Here is a 24709-nt window from a genome sequence, read left to right as displayed (position 1 = left end):
ATGATTGTTAAACATACGAAAGCCACATTGTAAAATCTCATAAAACCCCATATGATTTAGATATGTAAGGACATGATTGTGTAAATAATTCCCAACATAACATTTAAGCTAGATTGAAAACTGTTGATGAGATGTGTGTCTCCTGTAAGTAGAGGACACTGAATCTTTCGGACCTCGATTTTTTGCCATTTTGAAATAAACTATCAAAATAGTAAATTAAAACAAAATATTCTAATAAGAAATAAAATAATAAAAATAAAACTTAAAAAGTTATTATGAAACGTCTACTCATTCTTAAAAGTGCGGAATTTTTTTTTTTTTTTAAAAAAAGCTCTTATTTACAAAATAACATTTAAAATAATCGTATTTATTTGCCAATAAAAATAACGTAGTTTTAAAAATAACCAACATCTTCTAAAATCAACGTAAACATAAGCGAGTAAAAATCTTAAAATCATCAACGTATGAAAATGTTCATCTCCTCTCAAATCCCATAATTCATAATGCGGAAAATATGCGGTCCTCGGTTCGTGTCACCGCACCAGGTCTGCCTACTCAGAGTTCGGCACCTCAGTCCACTCATCATTAAGCTCACCTGCATCACACACGCCTAGTGAGTCTAAAGACTCAACACACCTGCACCGTTAATAGCAAATACATATACATAGCACACATCAGTGAAAAATATCATACTCAACATACCTTTCGTGAACTTTAAAAACGTAACATAAACGTGTCGTGTAACATTGTGAGGTGTCAAAACAGCTCATCATTAATCATCATTCATCATTTATCATTATCATTCATCGTCATCATTCATCGTTCATCGTTTATCATTTCCTTTAGTGAATTCAGTTCATTAGAAGTGACTATCGTACATCATCATTTACGATAGATCCATCATACATAGAACCGCGGTACCCGGCGGCTGTCGGACATCAGTGAAAGGATCACCCATCCACTGTGCCTAGGCCTCATCATCAGCATTTACATATACGTCTTAAACATTTACATATACTTCGATAGCCACAACTAATTCTCGTCATTCAAAACATTATCATTTTCATCACTTATAAAAATCATGAACCAATGCAATTTTCTTTAAATTCAAGCATGCAACGTATATGTTCATAAAATCTTAAAAATCGTGAATCATGATGCATAAACATTTAAAATATCATAAATTTGTGCTCAGGGCGCTGCCAGGACCAAAATCTCACCCCGCTTGTAAAATTACCATTTTGCCCATGGAAACCCAAAAATTATCGTTTCACCCCTGGACCTCTAAAATTGACCTGAAACTTACTAAACTCCTTAAAATATTCCAAAACATATTCAAAAGCATTCCAAGACGTAAACTCTGCATAAACATTTAAAATATCCGAATGGAAACCAAACTTGGACCGGAGTCCCGGTTTTAACCCGGATCGACTCGAAACTTAACCAAAATTTCTCCTAACTTGAATCATGTCTTAAACTTAGCCAATCAGCCTTAAAACCACACGCTCCAGCCCTCTAATACCCAAAAAAAAAGAGACCCAAGGGTGCTGAAATTTTCTGCACGTTCACATCGTACCCCTAGTCGCACTATTCTCTCGTATCATCTATCCTAGACATAACCATCGAGGGCCCGCCCCGAACCAGCCCCCTCTAGCTCACCTCGGCACTCTCCTGGACGTCTCAAACCACTGCCCCTAGCCCTGTGCCCGCAGCAAACAAAAACCACAAGACGCGAGCCCGAAACAACCCACGCGACCCTAACTCACGGCTAACTCCTTCAACCTTCCTTCCACTCAACACCAACCTTTCAATAGTTGCTCCAGGGCGTGTCTCAGACCCATTAAGGTCTGCCCCACGTCCCTAGCATGCTCCATGCATCGGCACCCTCTTACAAATTCTCGATCTAACCAACATACACACTCCAAAGCTAAACGCGATCGGCCCCCCCCTTGCCAACCCGTGCCTCGACATGATCATCAACCTCCTTTCCTCATAAAACTCAACGCCTGCAGGCCCTTGATAACACAATTCAGCAGCCCTCTTGCAACAAATTACACAAAACATGAGTATGCAACAACCGATGCCAATTTCCATGCCAAAACTTCAATAAAATGCACACACCATATGGATCGAAGGATTTAAATGCATTTACACTCATTTTCGTATAATATTGGCGTGGATGATGTGCAAAGGAAGAAACATGCGTGCCTTGATGAATGGTGCTCGAAACTTTGAAGAAAATCACGACGAGGAGGCACCTGAGAGCGGAGAAACGATCTTGCTTGAAAGGAAAAGAAATGGGGGAATGGTGGCTGCTGAATTTCACGTAAATGATGAAGGGGAGAGGAGTTGTCGGCTGGTATAGAATAATTGGTGTAGGGTAGGTTTATGTTTAGTCTAAGTGTAGTTTAGGTTAATTAAATTGTATGGGCCTCAATTAAAATAAAAAAGATTTTAAGCCCAATAAGATTAAAAGTAGGTCCATTAAGTCCAAACGCACTCTCGAAAAATATTTCGTGTTGGACAGGCTTTGAAAACATTAGCCGAAACCTCAAAACGTCCCCCGATTCGATAAAATTTGTGTACCGTTAAAATAAAATCCCGCGGGTAAAAATATCCAATAAATCTCAATTCTTGAAAAATACCTTTAAAACATCTTATATTAATTAATAAAAAGTAATCGTGTAATTAAAATAATTTTCTTGAAAATTTCCCGGTCTCCGCTCCTCGTTCCTAGCGCGAAATAAAACTTAAAAATCATAGTGCATGAATATTTAAAATTTCATGAATTAAATCATATTATGCAATAATAATGCATAAAATGCATAAAAATAATTAAACACAATTTAATAAAATAAACATACATTTTATGCTTTAAAAGAATTTAATAAAATACCAAAGAAATTTAATAATTTGCATGCATGTGGTTCACGTGGACTTTTCGATTTTCGGGACGTTACAATCTCCCCCCCTTAAATTGAATTTCGTCCCCGAAATTCGCTTATCCTTGATAATCACAAAGTTTAGACTTAGTTCTAGTATCCCAATGGTCCACGCTTTCGCGGCGCTACCCTGATAAAATAATAAATCTTAAGATGTCCTTATGTCTCCTCGATCCTAATTATTTTGCATGTCAAAATCCTCGTTTGTGAATCACAACTTAAGAAGATTTATAATGACTTAGTTTTATTCTACTCGTCTAATTTTGACTTCTTCTTTTTTTATTTCGCAATCCCCAATATTAGAAATGGCAGTCCAAACTTATCGTATCTTACTTTCCTTATAATATACCCAAGATGTTCATTGACCTATTATATTCCAATACTGAAATCTTAACAGCATCCTTTCTTAAATTTATTGAACTCAAGAGATCTTAAAGCTTCAAATCCAAGTATTGGCATTCATCAGTTCGATTTAGGAGATCTCAGCACCAAAATTTTCTAATCGACCTCTATCCTGGGTAAAATACTTAAAAGTTAAACTTTATCGCAACCCCATAATAATATTATCCTTAGATCCTTGAATCGAATCTTTATCTTATCACACCAAACTTACATAAATTAACTATTTAGAAGTACATCCCAATATAACGTTGTTACAAATCTTAAATTCGAGTAGTGTTAATCCATAAAACCCAAAATATACGATACCGACCTTCTACCTAAATAATAAAATCATTCTGGCACCAATTACATGCTTAAACTATTATCTTCCCAATTGCAAGAAAGTTGAGGCCTAAGACCCTTGGATTTTCCTCATTGGAACAAATGTCGCATTCTTACGTATCCTTAATGCTTAATTAGTACTAGCGTATAAAACTTTATATGTTATCTCATGTTAGCCTTAGACTAACTCAAATAAATCAACTTCACTTATAACCCATAGAGTTCTAGAATTTCCATATCAAGGTTTTAGATTTCTTATTCGGTAAAAATCTTAATATTCGTTCATTGGCAACCTATGTTGAACACAACTAATTCCCTTTTGTTTTTATTTTACCCAAAATTTTCGTATGAACATCTATCTCCTAAACTTGAAATTCAAGCTTACGGATCCCAAATGATAATAGATAGCATAATTCCCACACACATAATCGTTTGTTCCCAAGTTTTTTAATGACTTCTAAGAATTCCGCAAGACAAGATGTCTACAACAATTCTTACATGAGTCTATCAAGTAACCTAACCATCAATTATACCCAACTTTCTAGAAAAATTTTAATTCCAACAAAGGTATAATCTTAACTGTTAAGATCATGACTAAAACTTATGACACATCAAACTTAGTTCCCAAAAATTTTGCTAACTCAATGTTTATTCTTATAAATTAATCTAACCGATCAACTTTACCTTAAATCGTCATCACTTTAAAATTTCAATTTACCACAACATTATTTCACTAACGTTTAAATTTTCAAGCCCAATGTTGATTTATCTTACTATGTCCTTGATTACCATTCCTTATAACACTATAACTCATATGTTTCAAGGTTCTAAATATCCCTTCAAGCCTAAATCATCGAAAATTCCTATCCTTTAAACCATTCGATTCTTACTTACTTCTGAACTAGTTCCCCCAAATTTCTTAAAAATTGTAACTTAATTTTTACTTTCCTCAAATATTATCCAATTTGTCCTAAATTTCTAAATTCCACAATTACCCATAAGTTCTTGGCGTTCCTAATTCCATTTTATAGGTTTCTCGTAACATAAAGTTCAATAATTTTAAGCTTATTAGACCCAAAATCAATCTACATAACCTCGAATAATTATTGATTTAACCCAAGTGTTCCTCAAAAGTTCGAATTTAATCCTTAAAAATTTCGAGATTGGCAACTCGGCCTTAAAGTCCTCGAAAATTACATTCTTGGCCTTACAAGTCTTCAAAATTTGCATTTTGGTCCCCATAAAATTTTCGATTTTAGCCTCATTAAACCTTAAAATCTTCGAACTCAAAATTTAATCCCCAAAAATTCAGAAAATTTGAAAAGAGTCCCTTAAAATTTTGATTTGTTTGCACTTAGGTCTCCAAATTATTGGTTATTACAGTTAGGCCCTTCAAATTCTAAATTCGTGCAATTCAATACTTAAATCCAACTAGGTAAAGCATGCATCCTAAATAAATTCTCATAATCAATCTTACATTTTCATAGTTACTTAAAATCCTCAAATCGTACATTTATAATTCTAAAGATTGTCGTAGTACTCGAATCATTATTGCTTATATGAAATCCTCAAAAATTAACTCAACTAATAACCACGAACTATTAGTAATTTCTTAGAAAATCTACAAGTCTCAAAAGCATTCATAATCTTCAAGATTAACTTATGATCCAAAAAGTAGAACGTCAGTACTACTAACCCAAAAATTAATATAGTCAAATAATTTCCAACCTCTCCTAATGCCCAATAGCAAAATTCTTATTCATGATCAATTCCACCACAAAGCCAGCATACATGAAAATCATATAATTCCTCATTTCATGTTGTAACATTCATAATGATCCAAAATAAAGCATCTAATCTCAAAACATAACGATCGATAGACATGTCCCGTAAAACGTATATCATGTAAACATGCAGGTGATAGCATTAAAAACATCTAAAACATTTAAACTTACAGACCTGAGGCTTGAAGACTGAGCGACAGAAGCTGGCGGTGGCACAACCCTATACAGGACCCTTGCTCTGATACCAACTGAAACGTCTACTCATTCTTAAAAGTGCGGAATTTTTTTTTTTTTAAAAAAAGCTCTTATTTAAAAAATAATATTTAAAATAATCATATTTATTTGCCAATAAAAATAACGTAGTTTTAAAAATAACCAACATCTTCTAAAATCAACGTAAACATAAGCGAGTAAAAATCTTAAAATCATCAACGTATGAAAATGTTCATCTCCTCTCAAATCCCATAAATCATAATGCGGAAAATATGCGGTCATCGGGTCATGTCACTGCACCAGGTCTGCCTACTCAGAGTTCGGCACCTCAGTCCACTCATCATTAAACTCACCTGCATCACACACGCCTAGTGAGTCTAAAGACTCAACCCACCTGCACCGTTAATAGCAAATACATATACATAGCACACAGCAGTGAAAATATCATACTCAACATACCTTTCGTGAACTTTAAAAACGTAATATAAACGTGTCGTGTAACATTGTGAGGTGTCAAAACAGCTCATCATTAATCATCATTAATCATTCATCATTATCATTCATCGTTATCATTCATCGTTCATCGTTCATCATTTCCTTCAGTGAATTCAGTTCATTAGAAGTGACTATTGTACATCATCATTTACGATAGATCCATCATACATAGAACCGCGGTACCCGGCGGCTGTCGGACATCAGTGACAGGATCACCCATCCACTGTGCCTAGGCCTCATCATCAGCATTTACATATACGTCTTAAACATTTACATATACTTCGATAGCCACAACTAATTTCCGTCATTCAAAACATTATCATTTTCATCACTTATAAAAATCATGAACCAATGCAATTTTCTTTAAATTCAAGCATGCAACGTATATGTTCATAAAATCTTAAAAATCGTGAATCATGATGCATAAACATTTAAAATATCATAAATTTGTGCTCAGGGCGTTGCCAGGACCAAAATCTCACACCGCTTGCAAAATTACCATTTTGCCCAGGGAAATCCAAAAATTATCGTTTCACCCCTGGACCTCTAAAATTGACCCGAATCTTACCAAACTCCTTAAAATATCCCAAAGCATATTCAAAAGCATTCCTAGACATAAACTCGAGCCCAATACACAACTTAACCGATTTGTTTTAAAACTTGGACTGGAGTCCCGGTTTTAACCCGGATCGACTCGAAACTTAACCAAAATTTCTCCTAACTTGAATCATGTCTTAAACTTAGCCAATCAGCCTTAAAACCACACGCTCCAGCCCTCTAATACCCAAAAAAAAACGAGACCCAAGGGTGCTGAAATTTTCTGCACGTTCACATCGTACCCCTAGTCGCACTGTTCTCTCGTATCATCTATCCTAGACTTAACCATCGAGGGTCCGCCCCGAACCAGCCCCCTCTAGCTCACCTCGGCACTCTCCTGGACGTCTCAAACCACTGCCCCTAGCCCTGTGCCTGCAACAAACAAAAACCACAAGACGCGAGCCCGGAACAACCCACGCGACCCTAACTCACGGCTAACTCCTTCAACCTTCCTTCCACTCAACACCAACCTTTCAATAGTTGCTCCAGGGCGTGTCTCAGACCCATTAAGGTCTGCCCCACATCCCTAGCATGCTCCATGCATCGGCACCCTCTTACAAATTCTCGATCTAACCAACATACACACTCCAAAGCTAAACGCGATCGGCCCCCCCTTGCCAACCCGTGCCTCGACATGATCATCAACCTCCTTTCCTCATAAAACTCAACGCCTACAGGCCCTTAATAACACAATTCAGCAGCCCCCTTGCAACAAATTACACAAAACATGAGTATGCAACAACCGATGCCAAGTTTCATGCCAAAACTTCAATAAAATGCACACACCATATGGATCGAAGGATTTAAATGCATTTACACTCATTTTCATATAATATTGGCGTGGATGATGTGCAAAGGAAGAACGTGCGTGCCTTGATGAATGGTGCTCAAAACTTTGAAGAAAATCACGACGAGGAGGCACCGGAGAGCGGAGAAACGATCTTGCTTGAAAGGAAAAGAAATGGGAGAATGGTGGCTGCTGAATTTCACGTAAATGATGAAGGCGAGAGGGGTTGTCGGCTGGTATAGAATAATTGGTGTAGGGTAGGTTTAGGTTTAGTCTAAGTGTAGTTTAGGTTAATTAAATTGTATGGGCCTCAATTAAAATAAAAAGGATTTTAAGCCCAATAAGATTAAAAGTAGGTCCATTAAGTCCAAACACACTCTCGAAAAATATTTCGTGTTGGACAGGTTTTGAAAACATTAGCCGAAACCTCAAAACGTCCCCCGATTCGATAAAATTTGCGTACCGTTAAAATAAAATCGTACGGGTAAAAATACCCAATAAATCCCAATTCTTGAAAAATACCTTTAAAACATCTTATATTAATTAATAAAAAGTAATCGTGTAATTAAAATAATTTTCTTGAAAATTTCCCCGTCTCCGCTCCTCGTTCCTACCGCGAAATAAAACTTTAAAATCATAGTGCATGAATGTTTAAAATTTCATGAATTAAATCCAATTATGCAATAATAATGCATAAAATGCATAAAAATAATTAAACACAATTTAATAAAATAAACATACATTTTATGCTTTAAAAGAATTTAATAACACGCGAAGCTAAAACGTCTTGGTAATTAGACAATTTAATTCAACTAAAATCTATATTTTCATCGGCTTACCGGCTGCTGAAAGTGGTTCCGGGTCACCACTCAAGGAAATTGACTTAGAACCGCGGCGTGTTCGAATTCTGATCGCTAGATGGAAGGCGACCGTAAAGCACCACATCGAGAAGACAAGAATAACTCTTTGACTGTAACAACGACCACATTGTGACTTGAAGTTGAAAGATGCAAAGTAATGTCCAAATCTGGGACTACACTGATGGAAGAGGCAGAGAAGGTTATTTTTGTTGTCTGCTAGCTCGTGGCATGTTCAAGATTGCAAGATCGAGCAAGCGAGACAACTCTCTTAAAAAAAAGTTGGCAAAATAGTGCCCACGAACAACTACAATCGACGCTGCAGCCTAGGGTCCGTCCCTAATTCAATAGCCACGGAGTGGACATCGATTGTTGAAAGGAATATGGGAAGAAAAGTTATAAATGGACAAAAAAATGCTTTAATAATGTTTATATCCCAAAGTTTCTGTATTTCCCTCTCATGGCACCGCTTAATGTGATGTTACATTGAGATATTATCTTTAATTGCAGATTTATTGATTATCATTAATCAAAATATATAGTGTTTATATTTGTCTCTACATAAATTTTTTTAATAATATTATTATCATTGAATTTATCATAAATATACAATAGTTTGAATTAAACAAAAATAACCATTACAATAAATTATAATGGTATAATGGTAGTGCATGGGGATGCTTCAAAATAAGGCAAAAACTTGTGTGAAACGGTCTCACGGATCGTATTTTTTGAGACGAATCTCTTATTTGAGACATCCATGAAAAAATATTATTTTTTATGCTAAGAGTATTACTTTTTATTGTGAATATCGGTAGAGTTGATCCGTATCATATTAAACTTTACAAAAACTCGTATGCTACGTTGACAGTATTTTTACGAACGACCGTCTTTATGAAAATTAACATACATTATAAGCCACAAATAATTCGGACATGTCATTGAATCATAAACCAAAAATATTTCATTAATATGTTCTCCATTCTCTTCCCCAGATAAAATCGAAAAAAAGATTTGATAATTTTTTTTGAGACAGTGTCACTGATCTTTGTGTGAGAGAAGCCGATCATTTTTATATTATAATAAAATTCATAGGTGACAAAATAAAATATTTATCCAGTAAATATGACTATCTATGAGAGTATCTTCTATGATATATTAGCATTGAATAATCCGTTGGATCCCCGTTCCACATACCTCGCCATCTAAACTCTATCAAGAATCTTTTCCTTTTCCTCGATCCATAAAGGCAATGCAACTTTTTGGAAAAAGATCAAATCTTTTCACAAATTTATCCTAATCCCATCTAATCGAACCAACCCATAAGGCTCCACAATCTGCCGAAACAGAACGTCTACCCTCTCTACAAGTTTCTATCTCCTAAAAATCTGAAAACTTGTGAAGAAATATCTATCTGAAGTCAATGGCGAAAAGTGAGGAGCTGCCGATCCCCATTTTCAGTTCTCTGGAACCTGTTTATGGAACCGGGTCACAGCTAGAAGAGGCTGAACTCCGATTTGCCAGATTGAAATCCAAATTCGTCGAGTTTTTCGGCCACCCCCCTGATATTTACGCTCGATCTCCAGGTTATGTCTATTCACATACGAACTAAAGATTTGTAATCCATCTATATTGGTTTTGTTTTTCCTTTTTGAAGGTTCTTTATGTGTGTGTTTGTGTAGGGAGAGTGAATTTGATTGGGGAGCACATAGATTATGAAGGATATTCGGTTTTGCCAATGGCTATCAGGCAGGATACAATCGTGGCAATACGCAAGTGTGATGAAAGTGGAGCGGAAAAAGTGCTAAAGATCGCTAATGTGAATAGTGACAAGTATCATATGTGCACATACCCTGCTGATCCTGATCAGGTGTGATGAGATTTAGCTCTGTGTGTGTGTGTACGAGCGCGCGTGTGCCGGATCTTGAATGTGAGTGGTGAGAGATACACCGCGTACTTGCTTTGTTGATCTTGATGTTCAGCAAAATTTGGCTTAGTCCTAATGTGTGAATGTGTGTATCACGGGATTTTTTGTTGTTTTTGAATCATTATATTGCTTACCTGTGGTCAAGTATGGGTCTTTTTGAAATGTGATTTTGCATAAGCTGATCTGGTTGATTGCTGGCTTGTATTTTAATTAAGTGGGATTTGGAATTGGAACTTTAGTTGATTTTGTTTGTAAATTATGAGGTTTAAAATGGAATTTTCTGCTGCAAAATTCTTCTCAATTGAATTGTGTTCTATTGGATTAATCTTGGCATGGATTGTGTGACAACTGAAGATAAAAACAATTAAGATGGTTTCGGTTTTTGAATATTACAGAGGCCAAAGTTATGGAAGCTTCAAAGAAAGTGAGAGAGGTTAAAATTAACTTGTAATAACTTGAATGATCAGGAAATCTTTACATCTTAACCAAGATTTCACATTTCAGTAATTTGTATACACTCTAATTTGGGTAGTAGAACTATTTCTATGTTCCATTGAATGAAGACGTTTTTTTTGGCAGGAAATTGATCTGAAGAATCACAGATGGGGCCACTATTTTATTTGTGGGTAAGGTGCTTTTTATACTTCTTAAACTGGTGTGCGCTATTTTCCATTGGTCCTATGCCCCATGGCTCCAGGGAAAATCATATTAAGGCGTGGTACTCATCCAGTTGTAGGATCAAAACTTCCTTGCAATTATATTGTTTGAATGATACTTAAAATAATTCAAAATTTTCTGTCCTATTCTTTTTATGTTCTTGTCTTTTTTCAGGTATAAAGGTTTCTATGACTTCGCAAAATCGAAAGGTTTTGATGTTGGTGCGACATTGGGACTTGAGGTTGTGGTTGATGGCATCGTCCCTACGGGTAGTTTTATCCACTTTAATGAACATTTGCATTAAGTTTGACCTGTTAATATTGATGAAACTATTCATTAATTCCATTATTTTATATTTAGATTAGATGGTTTTTTCTCATGTAGGATCTGGTTTATCGAGTTCTGCTGCTTTTGTTTGCTCATCTACAATAGCAATAATGGCTGTATTTGGCGCAGATTTTGCTAAGGTACCTTACCATACAAGTGCTTTAGTTTTTAAGACATACATTAGTCCTATCCAAGGTGCTGTATCACCTTAAGTTCATATGTTGGTTTCTATCCTTTCTTGTTTTTGTTCTCTAGCTCGTAGGTGGTGAGCAGCGATTAGTCAATAATAGTTTGCTGTTTTCATGCATGAATTGATCATCAGTATCTGTAACACTGTTTTTTAAAATTTCAAATTCCAGAAAGAACTTGCTCAACTTACTTGTGAGTGCGAAAGACACATTGGCACTCAATCTGGTGGAATGGACCAGGTATTTATCGCATTTGAAGAGTACTCCTTTATTATTTGTTGTGTATCCTTAAAAAAGCTATTACTTTAAAACAAAATACTGTGGTTATTTTTTAAGTGAATTTCGGCATTCTCATTCAAGATTAGCTCTTTACGTATAATGATTCTCTCATTGTCCTGGCAAATATATTTGGATTATCTCCATTACTCATCGCTTACAAGAGATTCATCGGTCCACCGGACAGGCAATCTCTGTGATGGCTCAATCTGGTTTCGCAGCGCTTATTGATTTCAACCCTATTCGTGCTACTGAGGTGCAGCTCCCTGCGGGTGGAACATTTGTCATAGCTCATTCATTGGCTGAATCTCAGAAAGCGGTTACTGCTGCAACTAATTACAACAACAGGGTTGTCGAATGCCGTTTAGCTTCTGTTAGTTCTTTTTAACTTCTGGTTTTCCTTAATTTTGCGCATTTGAAAATGCTTAAATGTCTCATTAGTCATTAATAATTGATTGTACCTTACAATTTTTTTCAGTTACGTATTCGTGGGCATTTGTGAATGCTTAAATATCTCACTACTATATGATTGTATCTCATAAAATTTTTTAATTCCTTATTCTTGGGCGTTTGAGAATGCTTAAATGTCTCATTAATTATTGATTGTATCTTAAATTTTTTTCGAATGTCCATTTCTTGGAGTACCTTAATCGTTTGAATGTTTCCAGATTGTCTTAGGCATAAAGCTAGGACTGAAGCCGGAGGAGGCTATAGCCAAAATCAGGACGCTTTCAGATGTTGAAGGTCTGTGCGTGACATTTGCGGGCACGCATGGATCTTCTGACCCAGTTATTGCTGTCAAGGTATCTATTCATCATCTAAACTTGCTGAAAGAAAATCTTGTCACTGGATCCAAATATACTTGGTTATTGCATTGCCATAATCGTGGTTTATGGGAATCATTCAGCGTTTTTTACCGAATCCGATTACCTGTCTAATGCCTTGATTTGAGTTTTTAGTTTCTTGTGGGCATCTTGCATATTTTGTTCTTTGGGGTTTGATAGTCGGTCTCATCCACAGGAACTATTGAAAGAAGAACCTTATAGTGCTGAAGATATTGAGAACATTACAAATGAAAAGCTGCAAACTATATTTACCAATTCTCCTTCCTCCTTGGATGTGCTGAGAGCTGCCAAGCATTTTAAGTTGTACCAGGTAAATTTGCAGTGTATTACTCTTCTTATTGTCCGATTCTGATGGCAGTGATTGTTTCATCAACTGTCTGTTTCATGTTTTACTTATTTTCTTGGTACTCAGCCTTAGTGTTTTTCATTGTTCAATTCTCTGTCGACTGTCGACTGTCTTCCTAACCAATAGAAGCTCAATTTCCATTTTCGTGTTGTGTTGATATGCTACGTTTTCCAATACTTTTTGGCTCAACTGAAACAATTTTTCAGAGGGCTGCACATGTTTACTCCGAAGCCAAACGTGTATATGCTTTCAAAGATACTGTATCCTCGAAGTCTAGGTGAGTATAATACTGTTTTCTTTATGCATAGACTTTGCTTTTTTTTTTTCTTTTCATATTTTCAGTTCTGATTAATGTTTATTTAATGACAGCGATGAAGAAATGCTAAAAAAGCTAGGGGACCTGATGAATGAAAGCCATCATAGCTGCAGCGTGTATTATGAATGCAGGTAAGAATAATAGAATTTATGGTTACATTTACTCATTCCTGGGTGTTTTTTTTCCCTCACCTTATATAATCTTCAGCTGCCCTGAATTGGAAGAGCTTGTGAAGATTAGTCGGGATAATGGTGCTCTCGGGGCGAGACTTACAGGAGCTGGATGGGGTGGTTGTGCTGTAGCGCTAGTGAAGGAGAACATTGTTCCACAGTTTATCCTTAACTTGAAGGTTAGTGTCTCTCTCCCTCCTTTTGAATGTGGTAAAATCCCTTCATAAGGCCATTGAACATCAATGTATATGGTTTTTTATTTGTCAGGACCAATTTTATCAATCAAGAATTGATAAAGGGGTGATCAACAACAGCGATCTTGGCCTTTACGTTTTTGCATCCAAGCCATCGAGCGGCGCTGCAATTATCAAATTTTAGTCGCTGCACCGCCTGATAAATCATCTGTGCTCATGGTTGATTGAGTTGTTCATCCACTGCTTACTGATGATGGATCGCTTTCTATATATTTTTTGGCTGGAAGAATAAAGATGCAGTATGTGTTCCCTCAAAAAATTGTCCATTTATTGAGGGGGATTGTGCTGTGAAATGAATGGATTGAAACTTGAATAGAGTTTGATTTCCATAAATATTGTTAGCCAAATTGCTAATAACAAAAATTTAAAAGCAGGAACGAAATAATCTCGCACTGATCAAAAGTGAGTATATTATTGAAAGTATGAATAATGTGTATCAAAGAACAACAAGAAAGCAGTAAATCAAACTGAGATCTTTACGAAATACAGTTTCTTTAAAACAGATTTGTTTTCTCCGACGCTGTTTCGAGAATCTGGATGGACAACTGTTTCTCAGGATACGACAAAACCTTGCAGCAACTCACTACACCAGCGAATTGAAAACGTACTTTCACTTTTTCACCGAAACTTAACAGATGCCAAATAAAAAACTAACAATATGAAATGTAACATAATGCTTGATTTGTAAAAATAATTTAGTCCAAAATGTACACCAAGNGTCAGGACCAATTTTATCAATCAAGAATTGATAAAGGGGTGATCAACAACAGCGATCTTGGCCTTTACGTTTTTGCATCCAAGCCATCGAGCGGTGCTGCAATTATCAAATTTTAGTCGCTGCACCGCCTGATAAATCATCTGTGCTCATGGTTGATTGAGTTGTTCATCCACTGCTTACTGATGATGGATCGCTTTCTATATATTTTTTGGCTGGAAGAATAAAGATGCAGTATGTGTTCCCTCAAAAAATTGTCCATTTATTGAGGGGGATTGTGCTGTGAAATGAATGGATTGAAACTTGAATAGAGTTTGATTTCCATAAATATTGTTAGCCATATTGCTAATAACAAAAATTTAAAAGCAGGAACGAAATAATATCGCACTGATCAAAAGTGAGTATATTATTGAAAGTATGAATAATGTGTATCAAATAACAACAAGAAAGCAGTAAATCAAACTGAGATCTGTACGAAGTATAGTTTCTTTAAAACGGATTTGTTCTCTCCGACGCTGCTTCGAGGATCTGGACAGACAACTGTTTCCCAGGATACGACAAAACCTTGCAACAACTTATCACAAAGTCACTACACCAGCGAACTGAAAACGTACTTTCACTTTTTCACCGAAACTTAACAGATGCCACATAAAAAAGTAACAATATGAAATGTAACATAATGCTTGATTTGTAAAAATCATTTAGTCCAAAATACACACCAAGAGTTATGCAAGATTAATTAACTCAATTAATCTTCCAATTAACTCAACAATATAAAAAGACAAAAGTCTTCAATTAACTCAAGAATATGAAAAGTCAAAAGACACTTCCATAATCATGAGCCACAACTAACTCAAGAACGTGGAGAGCCAAAAAACACTCCTACATTCATAGTCATAACTTTTATTTTTCATTCGAACTCTAAATTTGATTCAAATTCCAACAAATATAACTACTAGATCGTACCTAACTTTATGTGTGGATCCTGCGTAAAATTCTGAGACCATTACATCATATGGCTGGCTTGAACATCAAAGAGAAGCAGCGGCAGAAGTAACTACAAGCTTAATTACAGAATAAATATGAAGAAATTTACAAAACATAAGTACAAGTCCAGTATAACGCCCATGACTGCAATGATTAAAAAATAGCCAAGATTAGATATGTTAGCAATAAACAATGGAAATTAGCTTAGAACGAAACACTTTTTTCCTGTTGGAGCTTGTATCTCTCTTACTGAGATTTCATTTCGAATCCCCGTGAAGTTGTAGAAACAAATTGGAGTTAAAAAAGAATCCTTACAAGCCAGCCGGACTGCCTATGGATCGGGGGTACAAATAAAACTAAAAATCCCAAAACAAGAAACTGGGATATATCATAATATTTGCTTCATCTCCTGGGATGACAGTTGTATTTCAAAAGAATGCATGAACAAGAAACTGTCAGCCTACTCTCTGTGGTTTTTGGTTATTCATCCCAAAACCACCACTCGTTTCTCTGCTGTCATCTTCATCATCCACATAGATGATAACTTCTTCATCGTCATCGAAATCCTGATCATCATAATCTATGTCATCCTCATCGTCGTTCATATCCGAACCTAAAGATTGAAACTCCGGTGGTGGTGGACAATCCTCCGTCTCAGCCTTATCTCTCTTCATCACAAGGTGTCTGATGATCCTCTCATCTCTGTCAAGCATGCTTTTAAAGTCGTTGATCAATTGGGCTTCCAGCTCAAAGTTCATAAGGATATAATGGGCACTTTTTGCTTTCTGTATTTTGTATGCCAGTTTACGCATACCCCAGTCACTGAATCTCCACACCCTGCCCTTCTTTTCTTTCAAGAATTCTGCTCAAGCGTTACACAAAAAGAAAGAACATCTGAGGCCAAAGAATACGATATAATTATTTCGTTGCATGATGATGTTATAGAGCATTTGGAAAAATAAGACTTAGAAAGCACGATGAGGACAAGAAATCTGAAAGATAAAGGATACGGTCAAATCAAAACCATCAAGAATGTAATCCAGGGCCGCACAAGTCAGGGTAGTTCACAAGTGAGATGTTTTACACATTGGACATGAAAGAGCTGGCAATTTCCATAAGTACAACAAATCACCCAATGATTGAAGAAAAAGAACGGGAAAGCAAACATACCTTGAACCTTAAGATTGACATTCTCAACTTCTTCCTCATGTTTCTCATGAATAAGATACACCACTTCATAGTGACGCACTGCCCAGAAGTAGAATGCAAATTATCATATCAAACCCAAAGAACAAAATCAAATGTTATACGTTATCGTGATGAACATAAGAAAGACTAGAACTTTGAACCCATATAGCTTCTGCATGAGACCTAAGTCCTAACCAAATTCCAAAACATACTTCTCCAACGTAGAAAAAGGTATTGACAAAACTGGAGGCAAGGAAACTCTACTTCGTAGCAGAAAACACATCACTTGATACCATTAAAATATTTCAAGATTCAGTCCAATCTTCCTCATTCCTCGTTATATAATGATTGACAAAGAAAATGGATTCTCATTACCATAAATGGCATTCAACTATGTAAAAAAATGCTACAACATAAGGAACTTTGTTCCCTCCCAACCCGATCATCAACACAATAATCAATCACTAATTAAACATGGAATGTAGGCAAAAGTAGGAGATGCTTCTTACTTTGACCTACTCCCGTGTCGCTTTCAAGCTCCAGGTTCAGAAATTCAAAGAGTTCACCTGCAAATCAAAATCCTTCACTTACCATTTATCCATTAAAGGTTCTTGTTTTCCACTTAACAGATATTGTTAGTCCAAACAGAAAAGAAGATGAAAAATTACGACCGATAGCACTCACGCTCTTCTACATCGGCAAACTCTGGCATAAGCCGACCATCCTCCTCAACCTTTCTCTGCCAAAATAATCAACATCTCTCAGCCAGGTCCAATAGGAGGAAAATGGAAAAAGAAAAAAAAAGACAAATTTTTTTTACTAAATATTTTTTGCAACATAATAAGATCATCAGCACTTTAGACAATTCTACAATTATAATAACAAAGGGAAAACGAGCCAAAATCTTAAAATTCCACGTTCTCCTCAACTTTTTCAATTAGCGAAAAGTTTCCAACTTTATCTATTGATCCAAGATAGTTCCATATATCTAAACCATCTGCAGTGTGCTACCATATTTACACTCAAAATCACAAACCCATATCAAAAGCTTTCGATATTAAACATAACTCAAGTCTCAAAGCACGAGTAAACTCAAGACCAGAAGAACCCAAATTTAAAAAGACACTAAAACATAAATGCGTGGGTAACAAAAATGTAAACCTTCTTGCAACATACACAAATTCAGTGTTCGTTATTCTCCAAAACAGCACAAGTAAAATAAATACACAATGAGTACGTGTGCATAAAAATAAAAGCATAAAAACTGACCTCTTTAAGGAGTACAGCTTCAGGAAAAGGCCCCGTGGCTTCATCAGGATTTGAAGCAAAGCTATGGCCATCATCTTTTTTCCTCTTATTAATGTTTTTATTTTCTTTCTTGGCTGCTGCAACAGTAGTTGAGTGGCCCCTGAGCCTCAAACCCTGCGAAAAGAATGGAAAAAAGCAAGACGTAGAAGAATGTTTTCGTCCATCAGCAGGCGCCCATATGCTATTCTTGCCGCTGAGCGCGAATTGGGGAGGATTTAGTGCCATGGAATCGAATTTTCCAGCAGTACTTCGTTGAGCTCGATAAGAGAAGGTTTATGGGATTTTCAAAGGGAAAAAGGTCTTTTTGGTAACTTGTGACTTTTCATCATATCTTGCACATTTATGTTTGTTAATAATTAATTGTGATGTGAGCTTTTGGAAGATTCAAAAATTTTTGTGAGACGATCTCACGGGTCGTATTTTGTGAGATGGATCTTTTATTTGGGTTATTCATGAAAAAATATTACTTTTATGCTAAGAATATTACTTTTTATTATGAATATCAATGTGATTGACCCGTCTAACAGATAAAGATTGGTTAGACTGTCTCACAAGAGACATACTCTTTGAGATATTAATTTTCAAAGTAAATGATTTTTTCATTTATTTTTTAATCAAAATCTAAAATATCATTTTTAATCAAGTATTTATTATGATATTTGAAGTTAAATTATTACTATTATATATAACTAAAGTAATGTTAGATATGCATCTAATCTATACCTTGATTTACATTTTTTTTATTAATTACAAAATTATTTTTAACTAACAAAATATTTATTTCTTTTTATGGATCGTTTTGTATTTAGCAAGGAATTATGTAAGTTAATGTAAGTCAAGATATATAACGTTAAGTGTATATCTAACATTTTGTATACTAGTGAGGAATTTAATTACTAATAATATGATTGATAAAGAGAAATGTATTGTGATAATTATATTATGTTTGATGTGATTTTAAAGAGTAATGTTAAAGATACAACAATACATCGTATAATGATATTTACAACAATTATATCGTGAGATTTTTTTATTATATCTTGAGATTTTGTTATTATCTAATGAGATTTTATCTTGAATTTATCATGAGATTTTGATAAATGAAATTTTTGTATATAATTTTTTGTATTGTAAAAATTATTGTATAAATTTAGTTTATGGGTACCATTACTCGATTTTTAAAATTGGATTAAATTAATACATATGTACATTTTGACCAAAATACCCTCAAATTTAGCTTGTATTCTCACCCACCTACTGCACAATGTTAAGAACACCCTTGCTGCACACAAATCACAGACAACGTTAACTGCTTGATCTTTGACGAGCTTTTCTCATTCACAGCGAAGAGATCGGAAAGACACTTGCGAAGCCGTTGAAGTAACGAAAACCGACAGGTGAATCTGGGTAGTTATGAGTATTATTTAGATACAAATGTTGTTAATTGGCTATTTTTTTCGGTTTTGATGTTTAAACATAGATCACAACTGAAAAATGCTTGCAATACGCCTCTAATAAACAACACGAAGCGGAGAATACGTTGTTTTGTGAGTTATTTATGTGAACTTTTTGTTAGAAAAATTGCTAAAACCCGTAGCGTAAAAACAAACTTGTAGAGATAAAGTAATAACCGAAACAAGTGTGATGTTTACAGTATGACTATTATATAAAAGAAAACAAAACCAAACCGAGGCCTGGAGCATGTACAGTTTCCTTAAAACAGATTCGCCCTCTCCGGTATGTGCTTCGAGGTTTCAGCGGACGTCTGTTTCCCAGGATACAACGGAACAACCAGCAGTGACTTAGCACGAGACACTACTACGGCGAACTGAAAACGTACCTTTACTTTATCACCGAGATTTTACGAGAGGCCAAATGGAAAGCTAACAATATGTAATGCAAGAGAGAGCTTGAAAGAGAGAAAATTTCATGTACTTGAAATGAGGAAATGAACCCACTATTTATAAGCCTCAAAATGCACACCAAGAGTCATGGAAGATTAAAATGGGAATATGAAGAGTCAAAACTCTTCAATTAACTCAAGAATGTGGAGAGCCAAAAGACACTTCCACATTCATGAGACACAATTATTTATTCAACCTTTAAATTTTTATTAAAATTTCCAACAGTTTTACCCATAAATAATGAACTTTTTTTCAACTATAGAGAACAAATCACATTTGAGATCCCTACTGTACAAACCCCTTGAGGAAAGGTTCATCATCTGGCGAGTAAAAAATCTTCGGAGTCTGCGAAATTATTGTTTGTCTAATTTTGAATTTGGGAACATTATGTGGTAAGGGATGTGTTCGGAAGAGAAAATCACAGATTTTTGGCGGTATATTTTGTGTGGTTCTTTTTCTTGGATTGCTGAATTGTTTGATACACATCGGCCTATATGGTTTTTGTTACTAAGATCTGTTGCTTTTTTGCCTCATCTGTGTTTTAAAATGATGGTTCCAATTGCCGATTAAAGTTGAATTAGTGAAGGAGCTTTACGAAAAACTAAGAAAACAATTTGTCAAATTCAAAGTTGAATGTCTTTCCACTTTTTTCTTTTACTTGATTAGTTTAATCATTTCTCATGTTCATCACTTATTTTTTTCCTTCTTACGCCTATTTTTTATTCTTATTTTAAGGTCTTAACTCTTAAAATAATTTTTGTTCATTATTTATTCCACCATGGGTGGTAGACAATCTGACGTTGTACGCATGATTTATGTCATCAATGTAGTAATTTTCTGAAACATGGTTGGTCTACACCGAGGTTTCTTACGTTTACGTTACTTGATTCATGATTCCAAGTTAATTATATTTGGATGAATTCTACAAGAAAATAAAATAACGAACCCACTGACTTTGTCATTTTTAATGTTCGAAACTGTCGACGACTCTTTTATGTTAAACCATTATTGGTTGTTTTCTTCCACTCAATCCCATTCATAACTGTCTTGCGTAGGTATCATGGAATTGAAGACACCACCACAATGCGATTGCGGGAATGGGGTCATGCTATTACGGACAGCTGGTGAATACTCAACTCGTCCTGGTCATCAGTAGTACTATATGTATGACCGGCTGGCCTGAAACATAGGATGCAATTCTTTTGGTACGATGAGTACCATGCAAGAATTATATCATCCACCGCCGAACATTCATATAAAACCGACAACAACACAACTAATATTGAAGATCATTCATGTCATAGTAGCAACACAGTGCGTTATAAGAAACACGCAATGAACTCATCCTCCAGCCCATATGCTTGTCCTTTAAACCATCGTCAATCATATGATATGAATAAATCTACTGAAATGGACTGTCGTCTACAAGATGTGTGGTACCAAATCAGTGCATGAAGAGCTCACTTATGCGCGTGAACAAGTTTGTTGTTGTTTTGGGTTCATATGGCTCTTTATTTTTTGTAGTCATCATATTCCTTCTCAATAAAATGTGATATTTTGCACTTAGTTGTGTATGTATTCTTTCATCTAATTTAACATTTCATCGTTGAACTCCATAGGACATGTAGTTTCTTAACTTTTGAAGTAAGTGATATATGTATTGTGTGCAATTAGTTTGCAAATTTTATAAGATTCAATCTATTTGATTTTTTACGATGATGTGTGAATATTTGCGACTGTATATCATGTAGGAAGAGGAACGAAGGATTTGTTAGATACTATTGTGCATATTCATGTTAAGTCATGTTTTTTGTTCACTTAATTGTTGGAAAAACGGTATGCATTCACGTATTTTCTATGGTTAGTTTTTCTCTGCAATGCTAAGTGATTTTATGGAAACAATATTTATATTTGACATTATTCTTCCTTGGTTACCATTTATCAGCATTGTTCACTTATATAAAAACTTCTCAATAACGCGGTCAGGGTATCCTAGGATTATTCTGTCCTTTCATAGACGAATGATGTATAAAAGGGACGAAAAGGCACTGGGGTTAAAATAGATCTTTCATTCTTTTCTTTGTTTAAATTAGCAAAGAGAGTTTCGAAAGATACATTTAAATAAATTATATCGCCGTGGGATAATCCTGAGGAGGTACTTAGTCAAATGAAGGAGAGAATATCTATATCCAAATCACTCCTTCTAAGATAGAAGCCTTGGCTTCCCACGATTCCCCTTCACTATAACAGGCAATGCTTGTCAATGGTGAAGCATACATATTGTGGGAGTGACTTGCACATATTGATATTAGGTATGCACTGATATTAGTCATTGTGTATTATGACTATGAGATTAGCATTGCACATTTTCCAGAAATAACAGTTCAAATATATGAAAGTTAATTCCTTACAAATGTTTGTCCATTGGAACAATATTTATTTAATACTTGTTCATATTGTTTGGATTCAACAATTGTCTGCGTACAATATTATTTCAATGTAATTTGACCACATAATATAATATGTACCTGCACATATTTCTATCTAAATGCATCAAGATTTGGTCATTATTCAGCTTCATTATGACCATAGGTATTGACCTATGTTGGGATATCACATCACTATATTTGGTTATCCCCTTGGAATGACCTGCATTTAATCTTGGTTGTAAGTATTTTTAAGGCATTTATTACTTTTTCCACTCTTTAAATAACCCCCAAGCTTGTGTAATTTCGTAAACCAAACAATTCCAGCTCCTAAGAGATTGCAAGTTAAAACAAAAGAGGCATACAATGTGAGTGACACACAAAGCCCATTCTGATGAAACTGTAACCAGCAAGTATAAAGTTGATTTGGTTATCCTGTCAGATGATGAACCTTCGAATGGAGAAGGAAAAATTGTTGATGCTCACAAGAAAGTACAAGTTGTTTGCAACACACTTTCAAATGGAAAGGGAAAAAACACCACACACAAGGACAAGAGTTTGACAAGATGATCGATGGTTATGAAAAAAGTGACATGATGCCTTTCAATACCTCCAACAAACGCAACAATCGTGAAATAGTTCGCCTTGCGAAGCGCCTTATGATCAAACCTAACACTGTATATATAGAAATTGACAGCTACAATGAATCAACGAAATCTCCTTGAAAATTCCTTCGTGCTTTTGTTGATTCTGGTTTGTTTCTTTGGATTTTTTGGTTGATGACCTTTTGCTGTATTTTGATCACCTATATAGTATATGGATTAGCTAGTATATTTGGCCCCTATTTGTAGCATCAATCATGTTCTCTGTATCATTCCAACCGATCCAATTTTTGGCTAACATTGTGTCCAAACAACTATAACGTTTCTCACACATGGATTTTTGAATTTATATGTGGATGTTCATGTATATCTGTCTTCGGGAATGCACTGGGCATCGCAGATGCCAATAAAGGTAAGCAAGTACCCAACACGAAATCCATTATGGCTTTTCCACCTTTTGCTTATTGCAACTTTCAATGCTACAATCAGAACCTCTTCCTCACGTGTTGACAAACTACATCACGTTTTATCTTTTTTTTTTTACTTATGAAGAAATTAACACTTCCGATGTTGCTCCGCTATCCATCGGTTCCGATGTTCAAATGTTGTTTTCCTGTTACAAATGAATGCAAAGAATTAGTTAAACTTGAGGATATGCAACAATGAATATTAATTATATGGTGTATACAATAAATGCATTTTAACAACATAATAGCGTCACAATATTTGTAAATCCAACAGAAAATGCGGTAATCTACGGTCATGCATCAAGATTCAATAGTTCTAAAAACACACATACACGACCAATGCATAACTCGCAAAGCAAATCAAGTTCACTAGTACAGTACAATCAAAGAAATGATTTCATCTAATTTGCGATTATCTCTCCACATATCCCACGCATTAGAGGAATTGAAATTGTCAATAAAATTGTCATTCATTTGGGCACGTGAGTTTATTGTCTCCTCCTCAATATCCTCGACAAGTTTGTCCGGAATTTGAGATCGGATGCAGTTGTGTAACAAAATACAAGTCATTATGATTCTATTTTGACTTTTCAATTGGTAGAAAGACGAATTTCGAAGGATAGTTCATCTTTTTTTAAGCAAACCAAAAGCTCTTTCAATCACGTTCCTGGATTTTATGTGTCTCCAATTTAAAAAATCTTTAAAATTTTGTGGTGCAATTGTGCGATTGCCCCAATCATCCCTATGTAATAGAACTCTTCTGCATGGAGTTAAGAAACTCTGGACGTTGGCATATCTATTGTCACACAAATAATAACAACCTACCATTTAAAGTCATATATTTTGTTATTATTTTTTTGTCATAACGTAAAATAAATTTAAACATTAATGTTAACAACATGTGGTGCAGCAATCACGTGAAAAGATTTCACAAAATATTTTATGAGACTTCTTTTCACTTTTAGTCTATCATAACGTGTTAATGCATCTCAAAGAACTCTGGTATCTGCTGTTGATCCTTCCCACCTAGTAAGCACGTAAATGAAGTTCATATCGCGTTTGCAGACACCCAACACATTCACTGCCATGGTTCCTTTTCTAGTTCTATATTTTTCCTTATCTGAAATCGGTACGTGGACGTTTACATATGTATCATCCAATGCACCGAGACAACCCTTCAGTGTTATACATTTTAGGATGATTCACATAAAATCTTTTGAATCTTGCATGAAAATCTCATTATTGAAAAACAAAATATCAAGAATAAGTAAATATTACCTTGAATCGTTTCCATGTCTTTTCATTAGGGATGAAAATTTTCTGGTTTGGGTCCCTTTGGAGAACCCCGAAATGGGGCGGGTTTGTGGATTTTTCAAATTTTCGAGCAGATAGGAGACTGGTATGAGAA

The 24709-nt window shown here is 35.2% G+C and overlaps 2 protein-coding genes and 1 long non-coding RNA gene across 7 annotated transcripts; 2 read left to right on the top strand and 1 right to left on the bottom strand.

Annotated features, from left to right (window-relative positions):
• Positions 1 to 9580: 9580 nt before the first annotated feature.
• On the top strand, positions 9581 to 14021 carry LOC140981046 (galactokinase-like). Its single transcript, XM_073447267.1, has 13 exons — positions 9581 to 9984; positions 10081 to 10268; positions 10905 to 10951; positions 11157 to 11251; positions 11367 to 11449; positions 11669 to 11737; positions 11961 to 12146; positions 12442 to 12576; positions 12794 to 12928; positions 13171 to 13241; positions 13334 to 13411; positions 13488 to 13629; positions 13718 to 14021. Exons 1-13 carry the CDS (start codon positions 9822 to 9824, stop codon positions 13826 to 13828), a joined length of 1503 nt encoding a protein of 500 aa, XP_073303368.1. The 5' UTR covers positions 9581 to 9821; the 3' UTR covers positions 13829 to 14021.
• A 1507-nt stretch (positions 14022 to 15528) lies between these two features.
• LOC140980192 (protein REGULATOR OF FATTY ACID COMPOSITION 3, chloroplastic-like) lies at positions 15529 to 18219 on the bottom strand. Its single transcript, XM_073445898.1, has 5 exons — positions 17864 to 18219; positions 17279 to 17333; positions 17104 to 17160; positions 16577 to 16654; positions 15529 to 16268 (listed from the first exon to the last, which is right to left on the bottom strand). The coding sequence occupies exons 1-5, from the start codon at positions 18125 to 18127 to the stop codon at positions 15862 to 15864; spliced, it is 861 nt and encodes a 286-aa protein (XP_073301999.1). The 5' UTR covers positions 18128 to 18219; the 3' UTR covers positions 15529 to 15861.
• A 943-nt stretch (positions 18220 to 19162) lies between these two features.
• On the top strand, positions 19163 to 23134 carry LOC140980386 (uncharacterized). 5 transcript variants are annotated; one of them, XR_012175938.1, is made up of 5 exons: positions 19163 to 19299; positions 20862 to 21011; positions 22057 to 22118; positions 22399 to 22473; positions 22560 to 23133. It is a non-coding gene; the product is annotated as an uncharacterized lncRNA (long non-coding RNA). The 5 variants fall into 5 exon arrangements; XR_012175937.1 differs by having other exon boundaries at positions 22057 to 22473; positions 22560 to 23134; XR_012175935.1 differs by having other exon boundaries at positions 22399 to 23133.
• Positions 23135 to 24709: the final 1575 nt, after the last annotated feature.

This window comes from Primulina huaijiensis, chromosome 7 (assembly GCF_012295235.1).
Source record: "Primulina huaijiensis isolate GDHJ02 chromosome 7, ASM1229523v2, whole genome shotgun sequence".
NCBI classification, from domain to species: domain Eukaryota; kingdom Viridiplantae; phylum Streptophyta; class Magnoliopsida; order Lamiales; family Gesneriaceae; genus Primulina; species Primulina huaijiensis.
This window is presented reverse-complemented; position numbering and strand designations above follow the sequence as displayed.